The sequence below is a fragment of the Callionymus lyra genome, chromosome 12, assembly GCF_982586985.1.
Source record: "Callionymus lyra chromosome 12, fCalLyr1.hap1.1, whole genome shotgun sequence".
Classification (NCBI taxonomy): domain Eukaryota; kingdom Metazoa; phylum Chordata; class Actinopteri; order Syngnathiformes; family Callionymidae; genus Callionymus; species Callionymus lyra.
In genome coordinates, this window is record NC_141829.1 from 5,634,750 (window position 1) to 5,654,834 (window position 20,085).

At 36.7% G+C, this 20,085-nt stretch overlaps 1 protein-coding gene across 1 annotated transcript in view; it reads right to left on the bottom strand.

Moving 5' to 3' along the window:
• igf2bp2a (insulin-like growth factor 2 mRNA binding protein 2a) overlaps window positions 1-20,085 on the bottom strand; it is a 61,559-nt gene continuing 41,474 nt past the window's right edge. The window contains exons 7-16 of the mRNA XM_087804493.1: window positions 18,298-18,432; window positions 14,783-14,905; window positions 11,135-11,270; window positions 7,765-7,902; window positions 7,489-7,545; window positions 6,302-6,418; window positions 5,630-5,704; window positions 5,416-5,547; window positions 3,820-3,933; window positions 1-1,284 (exon numbers count right to left, since the gene is read on the bottom strand). Coding sequence (XP_087660619.1) covers window positions 1,186-1,284; window positions 3,820-3,933; window positions 5,416-5,547; window positions 5,630-5,704; window positions 6,302-6,418; window positions 7,489-7,545; window positions 7,765-7,902; window positions 11,135-11,270; window positions 14,783-14,905; window positions 18,298-18,432 — 1,126 coding nt within the window. The 3' untranslated portion in view covers window positions 1-1,185. The remainder of the gene's footprint in view (window positions 1,285-3,819; window positions 3,934-5,415; window positions 5,548-5,629; window positions 5,705-6,301; window positions 6,419-7,488; window positions 7,546-7,764; window positions 7,903-11,134; window positions 11,271-14,782; window positions 14,906-18,297; window positions 18,433-20,085) is intronic.

Below are 20,085 nucleotides of genomic sequence, written 5' to 3' on the forward strand. Positions count from 1 at the left end.
TTTATTTTTTGAATTATTTAAATTAAAATATCAAACTATGTATATAAAAAAAGAAATAAAAAAAAAACACATTCAACCTTTAAATATACAAATTATTGATTTAAATTGTTCAATAAAACTCATTCAAAGATATAATTTATAAATTATATGAATTCAATTTTAATTTGTTATCTTTTTTAATTCAATATAAAAATGTCGGTAAAACAAGAGACGGCAGACAAAACCAAACGAGCACCGAGCTACTGGATTGGTCATGTGATCATCTGCTTGTGACCTGATTGGCTGGAATTTGGATCATTTATTTTTTGAATTATTTAAATTAAAATATCAAACTCTATGTGTGGATTGGAAAAAAAAATGTAATTAATAAGAACCTTTAAATATACAAATTATTGATTATTCAATAAAACAAAAGGTATAATTTATAAATGATCGAATTCAATACAAACAAATGTTTCAATATTATTGTAAAAATGCTTTAAAAAAACAATTCAAAGTTCACTGACGATAGACGGCGAGCGAGGGCGTGGGGGGGGCGGCGGCGATATTCGAGTCATCGATCAGATGGAAGGAAAGAAGGGGAAGCGGCGAGCGTGATGAGAGAGCGACAGCAGAAGAGAAGCAGGGAAAGGGTCAGCGAGGGGCACGAGGGTCATCGTCTAGGTTGGCACACACAGGCTTGTTAAGGAAAGAAACTAAGAACCGGTGGGTTTTTACTGCTGTGGGGGGGATTCTGGTCTGGAGCGTCTACGTCTCGAACCGGAACAGGAGCCGCTCTACCCTGTCGTGACTCTGGTGCTCGTCAGTCAGTGTTAGTACAGTTGCTCCGTCTGCTCAGCTAAAGAGATAACGGGGCGACACTAACCTCTTAAGATTCTCTGCCATTTTATCTTTTTTTATCTTTTTTTTTTTTGGTCTTTTTTCAAACGTTTTCTTGAGTTGATATCAGTACTGCTGCTGCTGTTCTACCTGCTCTCACAGGGCCTGGCAGTCGACGCCCTCCTCAGCCTTTGGCTCTCTCACTTGTGTCTCCCCCTCAGTGAAGTTCTTTGGTTTTTGATCCCGGTGCTGCTGGTCTGCCCTGCGTGTCCCCCCTCGGCCTCGGCCTTCGTTCCGGGGTGGGTCTCTGTCCGTTCGGGAGGGGCTACATTCATTGGCTGGTGCCCGCTGGAGCCGCCCTGGCTGTCACTTGGAGTGATGCGGTGACATGGCGGCGCCTTGCTGGTGCTTCTGTTCCTGATGTTTGACCTGCTGGATGATCTCCCGGATCCTTCTCTGCGCCGTCTGGGACACAAAGTTTCAACGTTTCAATGTTTGTACAAAACTCTCTTTTCACTGAAATATTGACATTAGAAAATGATCTTAAGCTCCGCCCACTGTTTTTCTGTCGACCATAACCACACCCACTCTGCTGTGATTGGTCAAACACATAGAGGTGTGTCACCGCGTGTCATCAATCCTTAAAAGTCTCCAACTACGAGGGACTCGTTGTATAAACAAAGCAGGGCGTGATTACAGCTGGCTGGAGGAGGAGTGAAGCCATTATTTCGTCATAATGGACTCTCGTAACCTCTCGTTCGCCCAGATTTCAGAGCAACTTTATAAAGTAATAAAGTGTAAAACATGGTCATGATGAGAAGTTACTGTGTCTTGGAGAACATTTACTAGGAGGGAGAGTTGGGAGTTTTACATTAGTTGATCTTTAAATATGGCGATACTTTTCACGACACCGTATCGATAAATAACACCGTATCGATTTAGGGTTCAATTAAGTGTGTGTAAAAAATGTTTGATTGGTTTATTTAAGATTAACTGTCATTACATCCCACACAGCCAGAGGAAGAAAACAATTCTGCGAGATCTCTGCGATAACTGAGGATGAGAGGATACAGTGAGTCCAGCAGCTTTTAAAGCTGATATTTGGACATATTTTGGTTTGAAAACAAATGAAAGCAGTTACGACTTTGTCAAGAGTCATGTGGTCTGTAAATACTACAACAGCAGAGTCAAGTACTCAACAATACTACACATATATCCTTGTTACTACACTATCACAACAGCAGAGTCAAGTACTGGACAATACTACACATATATACTTGTTACTACACTATCACAACACCAGAGTCAAGTACTGGACAATACTACACATATATACTTGTTACTACACTATCACAACACCAGAGTCAAGTACTGGACAATACTACACATATATACTTGTTACTACACTATCACTATATATCGTATTGCTGACCTTGTATCATGATATTTAATGCAACTTCAGATTCTTGCCAATACACTCTTAGAAACACTTTTTTATTTTGTGTTTCTAATACAACACATTTATAGTCATTTGCTAGATTAGGAAACATATTCAATATTGATTATTTTTTAATTATTTCTTCTATATGATGGTTCAAATAGTTAAGACTCTCCTAGAAGAACTCTCTAGATCAGGAGTAAGTAAGTAAGTAAGTAATTTATATTTATATAGCGCTTTTCCGGATTAGGGTCAGAAAGCGCTTAAACAATCAAAACAATACTCAATAAAATACTTCCTGTTTAGATACTACACCGTCTCCAACAGGAAGTAAGAGTCTGATATTCGTATTGTCATTTCAAGTCTTGTACGCGCCACGTCTTCATCAAACACTTCCATCAACGTTAGGTTTATAACAATTCAAAGTATAATAGTTCTAATCCCTAATGTCTCTCCAGGTTTTTGTCTAAAATACCATCATCTTTATACGTCTTCAACATGGAAGATAAATCAATTCATTGAGTTCGATACATGTGCTATTATTTCACTACTTTGTCACACCTGAACTACACTTAACTACTTTACAGAAGACATTTTTCAAGAATTGAGAGACTAATGCTGTGTCTCAAATCGCATACTACTCTTAGTATACTAGAAGTTAGTATGCATCAGTTTAGTGTACATACTAACTAGTACGCAAATTCTCCACAGATAGTATGTCTCAAATCAAACTCTGCTGCTACACACTAACAGGAAATGACTCGACAGCTTCTTCTTCTACTTCTATTTAACGATGTTTCAACCAGCTGTTTGAACGCTATCGCCACCTGCTGGCAGCACGTTTTGCAAGTTTGGAAAAAGAAATAAAGAAAAAATATGAGAATCTAAATAATCGCGAGATATTTAAGCTGGTATCAGCAGCGAAGACGTGTTTATCCTCCTACTGCTGCTGAAAATGCACCTGTAAGTATATATATATATATATATGCATTTATATATGACTTAACTTCCGTTTAAAACGTCACTAAGATGGCGGCTGTTTAGTGTGATTAGTGTCCATCGAACCATACTCAGTTTTGTGGGCGTGTTAGTACGCCAATTTAGTGTGCATGGCGCACTAAATTTCGCATACTAAGAATTGAGACGCACTAAAAATACTAACTTTTAGTACGCTAGTATGCGATTTGAGACACAGCATAAATGTAAATAAAAAGAAAGATGTCAATATGCGTGCGGTAAGTTTCCGGTTGCATTTACACAGTTCTGCCACTGGGTGGAGCCAGAAAATAATTACACAAATTGCTGTAAACTTCTATTTTCTATTTGCATTAGCAGAACAACGAGATAGTATTAAACAATTCTATGTATTAGAATTTATAACTATAACAATAACTAGAATTTATATGTTTATTTATGTTTAAAATGCATTAATTAGATGGCCAGGGGTGGGGAGAAAAGTAGGAAGAAAGTACATTCACTCTGCATTATACAAGTGTATACCACATATGCACACTGAATGTGGCGCCCCCTAGTGGTACTGTCCCCGGAGCTCCCGTGCTCACCTGGCTGGCATAGAAATGTCCACTAATCTTCACAAAGACCTCGTCGTTCTCGTCGGGGGTTTGGTCTCGAGGCACGATGACCTCGGCGTTCGTCATGTTCTGTAGATCCGTTACCTGAACACCACAAAAAAACAGAAGGATTTTAGTCTCGATGAACAACGTTTCAATGACAGTCCAGTCACTCTGGTGAGTATTATGGGATGATAAACATCTCACAAACAATGTTGTTCATCTTTAGAGCAAAATATTGCTTCCGTCTACATTGGCCTTCAGTTCCTTAAACCATTAATCACTGTCAATCATGGATGATGAAATCATCAGTGAACACAGAAGCAGATGGAGCACAAATGCCTCTCCCATGATGCAACACTAATAGACTCAGGGACTCATTCATTCCTCATGTTATTAGACTGTCTAATTCTGATTTTTTGGGGCAGAAGTGAAAAGATTATTCCATTCCATGTTATTCTTTGTTATTTTTCTTGATCTATGTTCTTTATCTTTAGATTTAGATTGTGACATCTTGCACTTTCTTTTTATTGCGCTTTGTTCTTGCTTTTCATGAATCTATCGTCAGTGTTGCTGTGAGCTGGAAAAATAATTTCCCGGAGGAAACCTCCAGAAGAATAATAAAGTGTAGCTATCTATCCATCCATCCATCCATCCATCCATCCACCTATCTATCTATATCATTTTAGAAAAAGTACTTCACAGAATCTTGGATAAAATATTAGAACTTTATTTACTAGGGCTGCACGATACATAGAAAAAATAATGATATATTGGCACGTTCGATATGCATATCGAAAACATGTGCGATAATATATAATTTATAAATATATATATATATATATATATATATATATATATATATTATTGATCAATTAATCAGTCAACTCAAATCAAGCATTTCTTAAATGTGCACTTCGACCAATTAGTGTCACGTTCTACAAAGTTGTCAATTTGTACTTCTATGTCTCGTTGTTGTTTACGTCTCCGTCCGTCTGTGAACTGTGTGGCGCAGCTTGTTAGGCTCGTTGCTATGGCGACACGTCTTGGCTCAGTATATACACGGAATTAAAACTAACTTATGATCTAGTCAAACACTAGTGATCCACTCGTCACTCGTCTCTTTCAACCTCCTTTGTTAAAGCAACATATTGTAAGAACTTTTCATCTCGTCTCAGTTGTTTTCTTATAAGATCGTGAACTTCCAAAAAACCTGTCCGTCTTCACCGTATGCTAACGAGCTAAGTTGTTAGCGTCATTTATAAAGTGTTACGTGTGCGTGTACAAGGAGGTGGATTTATTATTGATTTGGTGATATCGCGACGCGCCGGCAGCTCCTCTCTGATGTCGCTCAGTTTGGCGGGAAACCGATGCAAGTCCCGCGAGACTGAGAGTTATAAGTGAGATTTTTCTACCATCATGTCGACACTGAAGCGCAGAAATAAACGAAAGGGAAATATCTCATTGTTTTCCTTCTCTAAAACCCGAAACCTCCACTACAGTACTCACTCCTGCGCTCATGCACGCAGCTACATTTTAAGGTAAAGGAACTATTACTTACAAACGATGGGGAAATGTTCAACTCACCGTTTTGCCGCCTTTGCCGATCACTCTGCCCGCCGCGTTGGAAGGAACCTTGATGTGGGTCTCAAGTTTGACTTCCTCTTTCGCGGAGACAAAGTTTTCCTCCTTCAACTTCCCATATATCCGACCCTGAGCCTGCAGAGCAACGAAGGAAACGAGGGAGGATGAAGAAGGGTTTTTTTTCCTGGAGATTGGATTTGATTTGTACAAATGTTACTTTGAACTGAGCCTCCGGGGTTCCAGTAATGATCACAGTCCTCTCGGTCACGTTGGGGCCCTCGGCTTGAGTGATCTGACACAAAGAAGACCATGAAGGTGGAAGTAGAAACTTTCTGCTCAATTGAATAATAGTATTTGGAAGTACATCATTTTCTGACACAGTTATTGATGGAAGTATATCAGTGTATGAGTGTTTGACATTTCAAATATTGAAACCTTTTTATTATTATTATTTTTAATGCTTTTTGAAGCATTTAATTATTATTTTTGAATAATAAATTCAATATGTCCTATATTTGTTTTGATTATATTGAGTATTCTTTCTTTAAAGAATATTTTCTAAACGAATATGTGTTCAATTACGCATGCATGTATATTTTAATATTATGATTCAACTTCAACCCTTTAATATAGAAATTACTGATTCAGGGCATAAAAATAAATACATTAAAAGCTTAAAATACAACAACATTTCAATTAAAAAATACGTTTGAAATATGAAATTCAAATACAATATTATGATGGCAATGATATACTTCTGTATTTATTACCTTTTTTTAATAGTGAATGTAGAAATGATAGTGTTTTTTATGAACTTAAAAAGCTGAAGATATTGATTGTAAACATCCAGCGGCTTCAGCGAGCGCTCAAGTGTTGAAGGTTCACTGACCTTAATTGAAGCTGCAGAAAAGTGGGCGAGTTCTTTGATGTGCTGACCCTTCTTGCCGATCAGAGCTCCGACTGCCTGAGTTGGTACCAAGAGGTAGACGACCTCCTGTTCTGGAGCCTGTGGAGGGAGAGACGGCTTTTTTTACTAAGACGTTTTTCACTGTCCAAAAGTCTTTTTGAAACTCTTAGGAAAAAAGGATGAATTGAAAGAAGATTAAAGGTAGTTTTTGTTTTTTTCTTAAGTGCCTGATGAAGAAGCTGTTGCATGAAAGTAAGTAAATACCTCTTGAAAAAATATTTAATGTTGTTTTTTAAGCACTTAATTGTTTGTGTTTGTGTTTATAAATACATATAATATATCTATATCTATATATCTATAGTATATATATACTATAGATATATAGATATATAGATATAGATATAATATATAGTGCCGCCAGGTAATAACAAAAGACTACAAAGCTGAGTGGCTGAAATGCAATAATTTTTCAAAAGATCCACATTTCTTAATTCAAATATTTTTTTAAATATATGAACTATTTAAATCATTTATTAAAAAATAAATAAAGATATTCCAAAATTCAAGAATTAAATTGTTTTATTAAAAATGCTGGCGGGATTCATTTAATAACCTCTAAATTGGAAAATAAATCACATTTATTGTAAATTAAACATGTTTTCGCTTAAACTATTTCATCAATCAATCACATGATAGTTGTGTGTCGCATGATTGGCTAAGAGTTCAAGTAGCTCGATACTCTTTTGGTGACACTACTATAAACATTTTTATATTGAATTTAAAATACTGAAAATAAAAAAATGATTGAAATAAGATTTAAAAATTTAAAAAAATATTTTTAACTTTGATAATTAGTGGAATTAGAATTTTAAACTGTACAGGTATGTGTAAAAAAAACATGTTTTGAAAATACTCCATTTTTAATAATAAATTATTTAAAAAACGAAACAAATTCAACCCTTCGATATAGAAACTATCGAGTTCAACGTTTCAAAATTCCACATTTCGAACCATTCAATATTCAGACGGCACTGTTATACTTCCAAACTGCTGAGGACATGCTGGTGTGTGTTAGGATGTATTCAAGGAATGTATGGCTGATGAGAATAAGTGTGTTTTCACTTTAAACTTCAAAGATGAGCTCATGGTCGGATCAGAACACGACTTACCGAGTGCATGTGAGATCCTCCTGGAGGAGCCCCGTACAGTCCATGTGAAGAGTAACCCTGGAGGAAAACAGACGACATTCTTAGACGACGACTCAAGGATCCACCATGTTTGAGTCATTAAGTTTTTCAGGTTTCTGGATGAATCACGTCCAGCTTGAACGACCGTCTCGCATTCTCGCGCCGTGTCTCACGGATGAACCGGAAACATGTTTTTCTGACTCATTCCACGAGACCTCGGGGGGAGATTCCAACTCAAACATTTTTGGAACAACTTACGAAGAAGGGGTTATATCCTGCGGGTACCACCGGCGGAACGCCACCACGGGGTCCTCCAGCAGGGGGCATCACTGGCAAACCGGAGGAGAAAATGCCGAGAGCGTTGAGGTTCAAGCCGGGAATCAAGTTGGACTGTTGCTGAGGTGAGAGACCAGAAAAAATGCTCAATGATATTCATCTTCAGGACATGCAAGTACGTATGTAATATTTATAGAGCGCTTTTCTAGACCAGGGTCACAAGGCGCTTAAACAATTAAAACACTAGCGGATAAAATATATACTTTAAAGGTCAAGATAACACCGAGACAAACACAGGAGTCTCAGAAAATCAAGGTAAAGCCTGAACGAATGAAAGTGTCTTAAGATATTTGTTGAAGGAGACAATAGTAACAAGCAGTAAATTCATGCAAAATAATAAAAACTCTGAAATAAAAGAAGGAACATTTTAGATTATCTTTTGTGGACATTGAGGCGATATTTTATCGGAGCACTGTGACGTGTTTTTACAGCAAGACACACATACATTTTTGTTATGTACATCATCAAAAGACGTTTTGTCATAACCAGTGAGCTGTGAGGGGAAACAACATGTAAATGAACCAACAGAAAATTATTAAATTAATCAAAAACCAAAACAAGGTTTTAAATTCAATCACGTCTTCCTCACCTACTTCAAATTGTATTCATAGTATAATGTTTAGATTGTTTAAAAGCTAAACAGCTTTTATAATTTACCCTTTCGCTCTTTTTTCTTTATTATTCTACCTATATTGAGTAGAAAACGGGTAATATAACATCATAAGTACCTTTTACTTTAATTTTTAATCCATCATTCGATTAGGAAATATCGACAAATTCCCTTTAAATGGTAGGTTTGCAAGATAACTCATTTACTCACTTTTTTGTTGTTTTTGTCGCTTATTAAATTTAAACTGTAAATAAATATTACCTTTAAAACGAGTACAATGAAGTATTCTGCATACTGGAAATAAGTGGAGGACGGAGCGGAAATGAAACCCACAAATATTGTTTAGATCGTCGATGTGTGGATATTTAAAGATTACGACGAATAATTATTATAAAAAGCGACTACTTTCGTCAATTAAACGTGAGTTCTTTCTTTCTTTCTCATTCTAATGCGAAAGTTAAAAATATTGTTTTGAGGCCTTCACACCTGCAGTAGCTAAATACGCTAACTGCTAACAACCAACTTAAATGTTATACTCACGCTAACAGCCAATGTTTCTCTTTACTTTGAGGATATCATTGTTTTAGGAAATTTAACTAAAACTATTAATATAACATTTTAATACTATTACGCATCCGTGTATTGTCCGCCTATTCTGGTGCATCTCCGTCAACGGTCCGTGTTGCATTTAAACCAACAATAGTTGAAGGAGTCAGTAGATCATCAAACACACACCAGAATTTTAAAATGATCCTGAAAGAAACTGGGAGCCAGTGAAGAGTTTTAAGGATCGAAGAAATGTGAGTTCTTCTACTAGAGCGGCTCAACACTCATAGTAGATGTTGATTCATGTTAATTTAATGACATATAACAACGTGTTTAAGATAACGTACATTACTAATATTAACGCGTAAACAGAAAATTCCAATATCATTAAAACTGATAAAATACAACATCAGAGTCATTAAGAAAGTTTGGTAAATAAACAACATATTCAGCCAGAGGCTGACATTGTTCAATTATTTTGGCCCCTTGTGTTTGACTTCTCTGTTCTACAGCATAATTGCGGCACAATTTAATGTCAATCATTCACTGGAACAGTGGTCGGCGCCAGCAGCCATCGCTTAATGAAAATGTACCGCGAGGCTTTTATAATCTGCAGCAGTCGTACCGTAGGAGGCCATTAAAATAAATGGTCGAGTCGGCAATACAAGCAGAGACAACTGAGGAACGGAACAAAATGTACCTCAATAGAAATTGTCATATTATTTGAATTATACTAATCAAACAGCTTAACACAATCTCAAATGTTTGAGTACTACATTTTAAATGTTTAATCTTTTTTAATTAAACATTTTTGTGTGTTCTTTCAAAGGAAATTGTTTTGTTTTTTTTAATTGATTTCAATTATTTCTATATTGAAAGGTTGAATTTGTTTAGTTGTTGTTTTTTTTTCCAATTGTTGTTCTTTCTAAATAAATGATTTACTTTCTAAACATAGAGTTTGATATTGTTATTTCTCAATTTGGAAAATATTTGTTCTAAATTCAACATATTTTAATTTGTAGTCTTTTAAATTCAATATGAAAACGTTGGTTTAAAACAGCATCCAGATAAAACCAAAGGAGCACCGAGCTACTTGATTGAACAATAATGCAATGAGCGGAATTTAGAAATTTTGAATTATTGGTAATAAATATCAAACTATGTGGAAAAATATACCAAAAAAATTGTCGATTTTCTTAATTCAAATGATATATTACGTACAAATTAATCATTTAAATATATAAATTATTCACTTCAAATCAAATCCTTAAGAAAAACGTTTCTATGAAACGATCAAAAGTTTCAACATTTAAAATACTAAATTCAACCGTTAAATATTGACCTCCGATTAAATCTCTCCGATAGAATCTCCCGCTGCTCTCATTGAGCTCAATCTACAAGTATATAGATATATAGTTATTAATTGGAGGACTTTAATATTCACTGGACACCAGGAATGGATCAATTAAACTCACCGATTCTTGCAATTGATTTTTTACATTAGTAAGTAAGTAAGTAAGTAATTTTTATTTATATAGCGCTTTTCCAGACCAGGGTCACAAAGCGCTTAAACAATCAAAACAATATTCAATAAAGTATATACTTTAGATTAGAGACATTGCTCTGTGCACCATCTACAAGTGGCCGCTAGATGGAACTAAAGGCTCACAGGACACAGTGCAGATGACCAAAGGACAACTAGACTGACAGTGATTCAGATTTTTAGTTTAAATCAGTGCATTTCTAAGTTTTTATATTAAAAAGAAATATTCACAAGTAATTGAATTTATCTTTTGAATCAATGGAATCCTGAACGATGAATCTCTTCTTCTGTGGTTCTGATGATGTCATCAGAGCAGAGTGAAAGAAGATCCAGTCAGAGGAGCAGAGACATATATATCAGGTGTGGACACTTGGAAGATCTACGTGTTCCAGCAGGAAACACAGAAGCAAAGTGTGTGAGTCACGATCTTTTTAACCCGCAGACCGCGGCGGCGAGGATCGGTGACTCGCGACACGACACCACCGCTTCTCGTACGTCCCGCTCTATTGTTCACCTGCCGGTCCAGGTGAGTCAACCACCCCCCCCCCCCCCCCCCCCCCCCCCAACCCCCAAGGCCTCGACGTTTGACTTACATTTCTAGCAGCGATGTCGTTCTCGTGAGCTTCCCTCAGTTTCTTGGTGATCTCGACCTCAGCTTTACAACACGCGTCCACGCTTCCCTTCAGGGTGATGGTCCGCTCAGAGTTGTAGAAGGTCAGTTCTTGAAACCTGACGGACGCACAAGCACACGCTCGTCGTTAAGAGGTGTCCGCTACTCTTGCACAGAAAATCATTTCCTCAGGGGCCACAGGGACTGCTGTGAGGGGCCGTCAAGCAAAAACAAAGGAGTGAAAGTATAAAATCAAGTTGGGAGGGAGATCGTTCCATAGTTTAGGAGCAACAGTGTGGAAGGATTTCTCTCCTCTGGTCCTGAAGTTCAGGAACCATCAGTAGATTCTGATCCACAGACCTCAGAGCCCGAGCTGGGGTGTAAGTCTGGATCAGATCACTGATGGAAGGTCTGACCATGAATAGATCTGAAAGTAAGAACCAGAATTTTAAAATGATCCTGAAAGAAACTGGCAGCCAGTGAAGAGTTTGAAGGAGAAATGTGAGTTCTTCTACTAGAGCAGCCAGTGAAGAGTTTGAAGGAGAAATGTGAGTTCTTCTACTAGAGCGGCTCAGAATTCTGGCTGCAGAGTTTAGTATGAACTGCAGGCGAGACAGATCCTTCTTGTTTAGACACCAATATAAACTGTTACAATAGTCTAAACGACACAAACGCATGGATTACAAGCTCCAGATGGTGTTGTGACATTATTTTCCTAATAGTAATTATAATATATATATTTATCATAGTAATGAATAAAAGAAACTAAATAAAATAGTTGCTACATAATCTCTAAAGCCGCATAAACACACCCGGGAGCACTTTGTCCAGATCTAAGGTAGAGGTTGCGCAAGTTTGTGGTATCTGGAGATAAAATGACATTTTGAATGAAGGCTAAATCACAATAGTAGCGAGCAGTAAATTCATGCAAAATAATATAAACTCGGAAATAAAAGATAGATTATGTTTTGTGGAAGTTGAGGCAATATTTTATCGGAGCACTGTAGTATTTTTTACAGCAAGACACGCGTACATTGTAGTTGTGCACCTCATTAAAAAAAGTTGCGTCATAACCAGTGAGCCCTGTGGGTAAAAATCACATGAATGAACCAACAGAAAATTATTAAATTAATCAAAAACAAAAATAAGATTTTTAATTCATCACGTCTTCCTCACCTACTTGAAATTATATTCTATATTATAATGTTCAGATTGTTTAAAAACTAAACAGCATTTATAATTTACCCTTTCCTTATTTTTTTATTATTCTTCTTATTATTGAATAGAAAATGAATAATATGACATCATACGTACTTTTGAATTTATTATGTAACAGTTAGGCTGTTACATATAACTTAAGTATTTTTAATCCATCATTCGATTAGTAAATATCGACAAATGCACTTTAAATGGTAGGTTTGCAAGATAACTCATTTAATCACTTTTTTTGTCGTTTTTGTTGCTTATTAGATTGAAACTGTACATTAATATTACCTTTAAAACGAGTACAATGAAGTATTCTACATACCGGAAATAAGTGGAGGACGGAGCGGAAATGAAACCCACAAATATCGTTTCGATCGTCGATGTGTGGATATTCAAAGATAACGACGAATAATTATTATTAGACATTTTTTCGTCAATTAAACTTGAGTTATTTCTCATTCTAATACGAAAGTTAAATAAAAAAAATCGTCTTGAGGCCTTCACACCTGCACTAGCTAAATACGCTAACTGCTAACAACCAACTTAAACGTTATACTCACGTTAACAGCCAATGTTTCTCTTTACTTTGAGGACATCATTATTTTAGGAAATTTGACTTAAACTATTAATATAAAATTGTAATACTATTACGCATCCGTGTATTATCTGCCTATTCAGGTGCATCTCCGTCAACGGTCCGTGTTGCATTTAAACCAACAATAGTTCCCTTTTCAAAATTGACGTTATTAACTACTCGATTGTTTGATAAAATCACAACAAATAAATAAAAATCTGTATAAATAATATATACAACCATCTAAATCAACGTTAAAAGACTACTTGGGAATGTGAAATAACATAAACGAAGCTGCTCTAAACAGTTTATTTAAAACACTGTCAATTTGCAACATAACATTTCACTTTAGTTAACGACATTTTTTGGTTTTATTTCACTTTATTTTAAAGTTAAATTATTGTCAAAGTAGCCCTTTTACATTCATTTAATTAACTTACATTTAAATTACAAATCGCTTATTTCTTTTCATTGCAATTTTTCATCTAATTTCTATTGTATTGTATTTTGATTTTCCATTTGTTTTATAAAGTATTTATGCAAAACCACATAACATTTTTTTTAACATTACCGAACATACATATAACGTAGCATATGCACACACACACACACACACACACACACACACACACACACCGTAGCAAACAAGGCGTAAACCAAAACATTTCCCGTTTAAATGTTCCCGCAGGAGAGTGTGAGCGTTGGCAGAGTGACAGCTGAAGACAAGCTGTTCAAAGTGAAACCAACGTCATCTTCTGTGAGGGGGAATCTTTTCAGGGCCACCTGGCACGATAATGCACCCACTTTATTTACATTTCTATCGTAGTGCATCAGCAAAAGGCGGGAGAGTGGAAGACGATGGAGCAGCTGTAACCCATCCACGAAAATATATTAAAAAATGAAAATAATGTCATTAAAAATACAATAAATTGAACATGATGTAGAAACAAAGAGGAGTCGCTGCTTCTGAAAGAGCCACGTGTGGCCCTTGATTGAAATGTATTTTTAAAGTTAAACAAATTGAACAAGCAACACTTGAAGATAACTGTAATGGCTTCTCTTGAATATATTTTGTCGTACACGGTGCTTCAAAGATAAACAAGAAAACGGAGCGTGACTCTTGCTCCGCAGTAAAAATTGCTTTAATAGACAAACTGTTTATTGAAATAAAGATACACTGGTGTTAAAAAAAACTAATCAATCTAGATTTTTTTTAAAATATAATGTTATTGTATTTGACATATTTATATATATATATATAGTTTCATATTCGCTACATTATTTTTAAGCCCAATTAAGACTAGCATAAATGACAAAAGTCCCAAAATAAAAACCCTATGACCATATTTAGGGACTAGTTATAAAATATATTAAAAAAATATATAAATGTAACTGATTTTTTTCTACTTGACCTTTGACCCCATGAACGTCCTAACACAGTCATATTATATTTTGAAAAAGGCTAAAACATAATAGTGGCGAGCAAATGTATAGAAAATAATAAACTGAAATAAAAATTTAAATTAAAAACTTTTTTATCCATAGATAACTTAAAAATATATTTGAACAGATCCCAAGACACAACAATAAAAATCGACGAATGCCCTTTTACTGGTGGGTTTTTAAATTTACTCACTACTGATCATTTTAATGTGAATTTAATAAGATATAAATTAACGATCCTACCTTCTGCCTGACCTCTGATCTGTTTAAAAAAATGTTTTGAAGTTTAATCCAAAATAATGCAATTTAAAGCTTCATAAATATGGTGTTTATTTGTGTTAAAACACATTTCTATTGAAGGAAGGGTGTGACACGGGTTGTGTTTGATTCCCTGAAGTGGTCACTTACGAAGAGATGGTTATCTTGGTCCCTGTCTCCTCTTCGATCTTCTTCAGGTTGCGGCCCTCCTTGCCGATCAGCCGGCCCACCAGGTGGTTGAGAGCCAGGAGTTGTCCCGGCAGGTCCCCCGTACTGCCACACACACACACACACACACACACACACACACAGACACACACACACACACACACACACACCCCCACACACACACACACACACACACACACACACACACACACACACACAGACACACACACAGACACACACAAACACACAGACACAAGGAAAAGATTGACCTTTGACCCATCAGGTGTGTATCTATGAAACATCATCCTAGCATTCATCGTTGCTATGCTAACAAGCTATACAATGGTAAATAATGGGAACCCTGGACATATCACCATTTCAAAGAAACAAAATTGAGAAACATTTCAGGAATACGTTTGCATTTAACAACATAAATATAATCTAATATAAGAAGCATTTAAGAAAAAGATTTCAAATGGCAGAAGCTGCAAATTGTTAGCCGCTGTGTTAGCTGACTGTTAGCTGCTGTGTTAGCTAACTGTTAGCTGCTGTGTTAGCTAACTTTTAGCTGCTGTGTTAGCTAACTCTTAGCCGCTGTATTAAGTAACTGTTAGCTTCTGTATTAGCTAACTGTTAGCTGCTGTGTTAGCTGACTGTTAGCAGCTATGTTAGCCGGTGTGTTAGCTGAATGTTGGCTACTCTGTTAGCTGACTGTTAGCTGCTGTATTAGCTAACTGTTAGCTGCTGTATTAGCTAAGTGTAAGCTGCTCTATTAGCTAAGTGTTAGCTGCTGAATTAGCTAACTGTTAGCTGCTGTAGTAGCTAACTGTTAGCTGCTGTATTAACTAAGTGTAAGCTGCTCTTTTAGCTAATTGTTAGCTGCTGTATTAGCTAAGTGTTAGCTGCTGTATTAGCTAACTGTTAGCTGCTGTAGTAGCTAAGTGCTAGGTGCTGAATTAGCTAAGTGTTAGCTAATACTTTTAGCAGCGTGAGTCATGACAGTTCTAGCTAACTACATCGTTACAACTACTCAAATATATTTTGTATTCTATACACATAACACAACACATTACAGAGACTACTGTAAATATAACAAGTATTTGGAGGTTGTGTGAGTGAAGGTTAGAGGAAGAGCTTTTGACAGAAGAGGGAAACGACTTTCGGGGTCAGTTGTCGAGCAAACAGAAGGAAGTGACGGCGAAAAGCAGTTTCAAGTCAGAACGTCGAGGAATTACAAGACAAACTGACTTTTGTGGATCATTGGGTTTCGTTCGGGACGTTTGCTATGAGTCACGATAACTGTCGTACAAAAACTCACGTTTGCTGTGAAACGTGTCGCCTTTAAATTAACATGACTCAAGAAAACTATCAAACCTTAGTCTCTGAACTGTGTTCCTGACTTTGGTGGCTCAATGTTAAATCAAAATTGTAAGTAAAATGTACGACAGAAAAAACTTTAATTTTCTATATTTTTCACGCAAGCAAACGTAAGTCGAGAAAGTTTTCGTGTTAAATAAATGTAAAGCGCTTCAGAGAATCACTCCAGGAATACGTCAGTAAAACACAAACGCATGTATTGTTGGTTACGAATCACTGACGGAACAATAATAAGGTGTTTATTCAGATCATTTGTCGGGGCGACTGTGGCTTGTTGAGGCAGTGAATCGAATGCCTCTCGGCGAAACATGATAAAGTAGAGCTTCACAACAATTGACTTGATGAGTTACTAACTCTGTATCAAGCCTTCTTTCGCTCGCTTTAGGCTCATTTTTCACCATGAAAACTCTCCTGGACAGACCGATCGATTAACTGATATCATCACTGAAGGTTTGTTGTGCTGAAATATTTCTTAAACTATTTTTTCTGGCCTCGATGCTACTCTTTGACGTCAACGTCAGAGATTTTAGTGTCTCTCACCATTTTTCTTTACACATTTGCAGCCCTGAAGCAGATTGTATGTGTTAAAACTGTAATAGTCAACATTTTCTATTGTAAAAATAAAAAGTTTTAAATGTCATGAAGCTAGTGTCGAATAAAAAGGATCATCTTATCGTGGTGTTGTTATAGTGTAGTAACAAGTATATGTGTGTAGTATTGTCAATACTTGACTCTGGTTTTGTGATAGTGTAGTAACAAGTATATATGTGTATTATTGTCCAGTACTTGACTCTGGTGTTGTGATAGTGTAGTAACAAGTATATATGTGTAGTATTGTCCAGTACTTGACTCTGGGGTTGTGATAGTGTAGTAACAAGTATTTTATGTATTATTGTCCAGTACTTGACTGTGGTGTTGTGATAGTGTAGTAACAAGTATATATGTGTAGTATTGTCCAGTACTTGACTCTGGTGTTGTGATAGTGTAGTAACAAGTATATATGTGTAGTATTGTCCAGTACTTGACCCCTTTGTTGTGATAGTGTATTAACAAGTATATATGTGTAGTATTGTCCAGTACTTGACTCTGGTGTTGTGATAGTGTAGTAACAAGGATATATGTGTAGTATTGTCCAGTACTTGACTCTGGTGTTGTAGTATTTACAGACCACAAGACTCTTGACGAAGTCGTAACTGCTTTCAAATTGTTTTCAAACCAAAATATGTCCAAATATCAACTTTAAAAGCTGCTGGACTCACTGTATCCTCTCATCCTCAGTCATCACTGGGATCTTGGGGTTTTTCATTCGTCCTTCCTGTATACTATTCTATTTTATTGTGTTTTCAATGTGTGTCTTTGAGTCTTCTACAATCCTGTTTCCATGTTGAGAAACAATAAAGTACACGAATGATCATTATACGCTGATGACTTTTTACTACGTATACTTGTCGATTCCAGTAGATTCAATACCTGGAGTTAATGAAGTATTGTGGTGTTTTGTTTATTCTTATTTGCTTTTTCAAGATCTGAAGAAAGAGAAAGTGGTAGGGAGGGTCAATTTGTTTATGAAAAAAGTTCGATTAGGGTATTTTTTTGTATATTTTAACCGGAAAATTACCTGTAAATTGTTAATAAACTTAAATGTTTCTGGTTCTAATGTTATTCATTTGTTTGGATGCTTGTGGTCTTTATGCTTGGAAATCAATAAATACATGTAAAAAAAATATATATTTCCATGTGTTTCTAATGTGAGTCTCTTGCACAATCCTGTTTCTGCTCCACGATTTATTGCGCAATCGGGATTGAGATTTTTCCTCCCGATCAAAAACCATTGTGTGCGACAAAAGCTCGCCGCCCACTTCGACAAACAAGCGCACACACATTTCCGCGCGAAGAAGTGTGTCGCGGTTCAAAGGTGCGCCGTCTTCAGAAAAGTGTCAAACTCAATTAGACGTGTTGACTGTTCTTAGCACATGCTAAGCTGCGTTCACGTGTCCGTCAGTGTGAGTCTGCGCGACATGCTAACTAGCCGCGGAAGAGAGAGAGACGACGGAGATTAAATAATGGTTGAAACATGGCGTCCGGTCGAACGAAGCGGAGACGGAAAAGCGACGACTCACGCCTTGGTCTCGTTGGCCTCCTTGTGCATGATCTCCAGGATCATGCGAAAAGCGGCAGAGCAGCCCTCGGGAGTCGAGTGGATCGTGATGGGCTTCTCTGCTGCTCCTGCGTTCTCCTTCCGATGAATGTCGATCCTGAGGAACACAAGAGCAGGATTATTAAAATAGATCAACTCAAGTGTGTTGTTGTGATGTGTGACTCTATTGTATCATCAGTGTGTGTGTGTTGTTGTGACTTTATTGTATCATCAGTGTGTGTGTGTTGTTGTGATGTGACTCTATTGTATCATCAGTGTGTGTGTGTTGTTGTGACTCTATTGTATCATAAGTGTGTGTGTGTTGTTGTGATGTGTGACTCTATTGTATCATCAGTGTGTGTGTGTTGTTGTGATGTGACTTTATTGTATCATCAGTGTGTGTGTGTTGTTGTGATGTGACTATATTGTATCATCAGTGTGTGTGTGTTGTTGTGACCCTATTGTATCATCAGTTTGTGTGTGTTGTTGTGACTTTATTGTATCATCAGTGTGTGTGTGTTGTTGTGACCCTATTGTATCATCAGTGTGTGTGTGTTGTTGTGACTTTATTGTATCATCAGTGTGTGTGTGTGTTGTTGTGACCCTATTGTATCATCAGTGTGTGTGTGTTGTTGTGACTTTATTGTATCATCAGTGTGTGTGTGTGTTGTTGTGATGTGTGACTCTATTGTATCATCAGTGTGTATGTGTGTTGTTGTGATGTGTGACTCTATTGTATCATCAGTGTGTATGTGTGTTGTTGTAATGTGACTCTTGTGCACCATCAGTGTGTGTGTTGTTGTGATGTGTGACTCTATTGTATCATCAGTGTGTGTGTGTTGTTGTGATGTGTGACTCTATTGTATCATCAGTGTGTGTTTGTTGTGATGTGTGACAATATTGTATAATCAGTGTGTGTGTGTTGTTGTGATGTGTGACACTATTGTATCATCAGTGTGTGTGTTGTTGTGATGTGTGACTCTATTGTATCATCAGTGTGTGTGTGTTGTTGTGATGTGTGACTTTATTGTATCATCAGTGTGTACGTGTTGTTGTTGTGATGTGTGACTCTATTGTATCATCAGTGTGTGTTTGTTGTGATGTGTGACAATATTGTATAATCAGTGTGTGTGTGTTGTTGTGATGTGTGACAATATTGTATCATCAGTGTGTGTGTTGTTGTGATGTGTGACTCTATTGTATCATCAGTGTGTGTGTGTTGTTGTGATGTGTGACAATATTGTATCATCAGTGTGTGTGTTATTGTGATGTGTGACTCTATTGTATCATCAGTGTGTGTATGTGTGACTCTATTGTATCATCAGTGTGCGTGTGTTGTGATGTGTGACTCTATTGTATCATCAGTGTGTGTTTGTACAAAGCTCTCTTTTCACTGAAATATTGACATTAGAAAATGATCTTAAGGTCCGCCCACTGAAAAACTGTTTTTCTGGAGATTAAATCTTGTTGACCATAACCACACCCACACTGCTGTGATTGGTCAAGCATGGAGGTTTGTCTCCGCGGACTCTCGTAACCTCTCGTTCGTCCAGATTCCAGAGCAACTTTATAAAGTAATAAGTGTAAAACATGGTCATGATGAGAAGTTACTGCTTCTTGAAGAGAAGAACATTCACTTCATGTCAGAAGAGTTTTGAGAGAACGTCGCTCGACACTGGGAAACAACTCCAAACCATCCGTGGTTTTAAATTAAAAAATAAAACAGGCCAATACCCACTCATTGCTAAACCTTATTGGCCCATAAAATTAA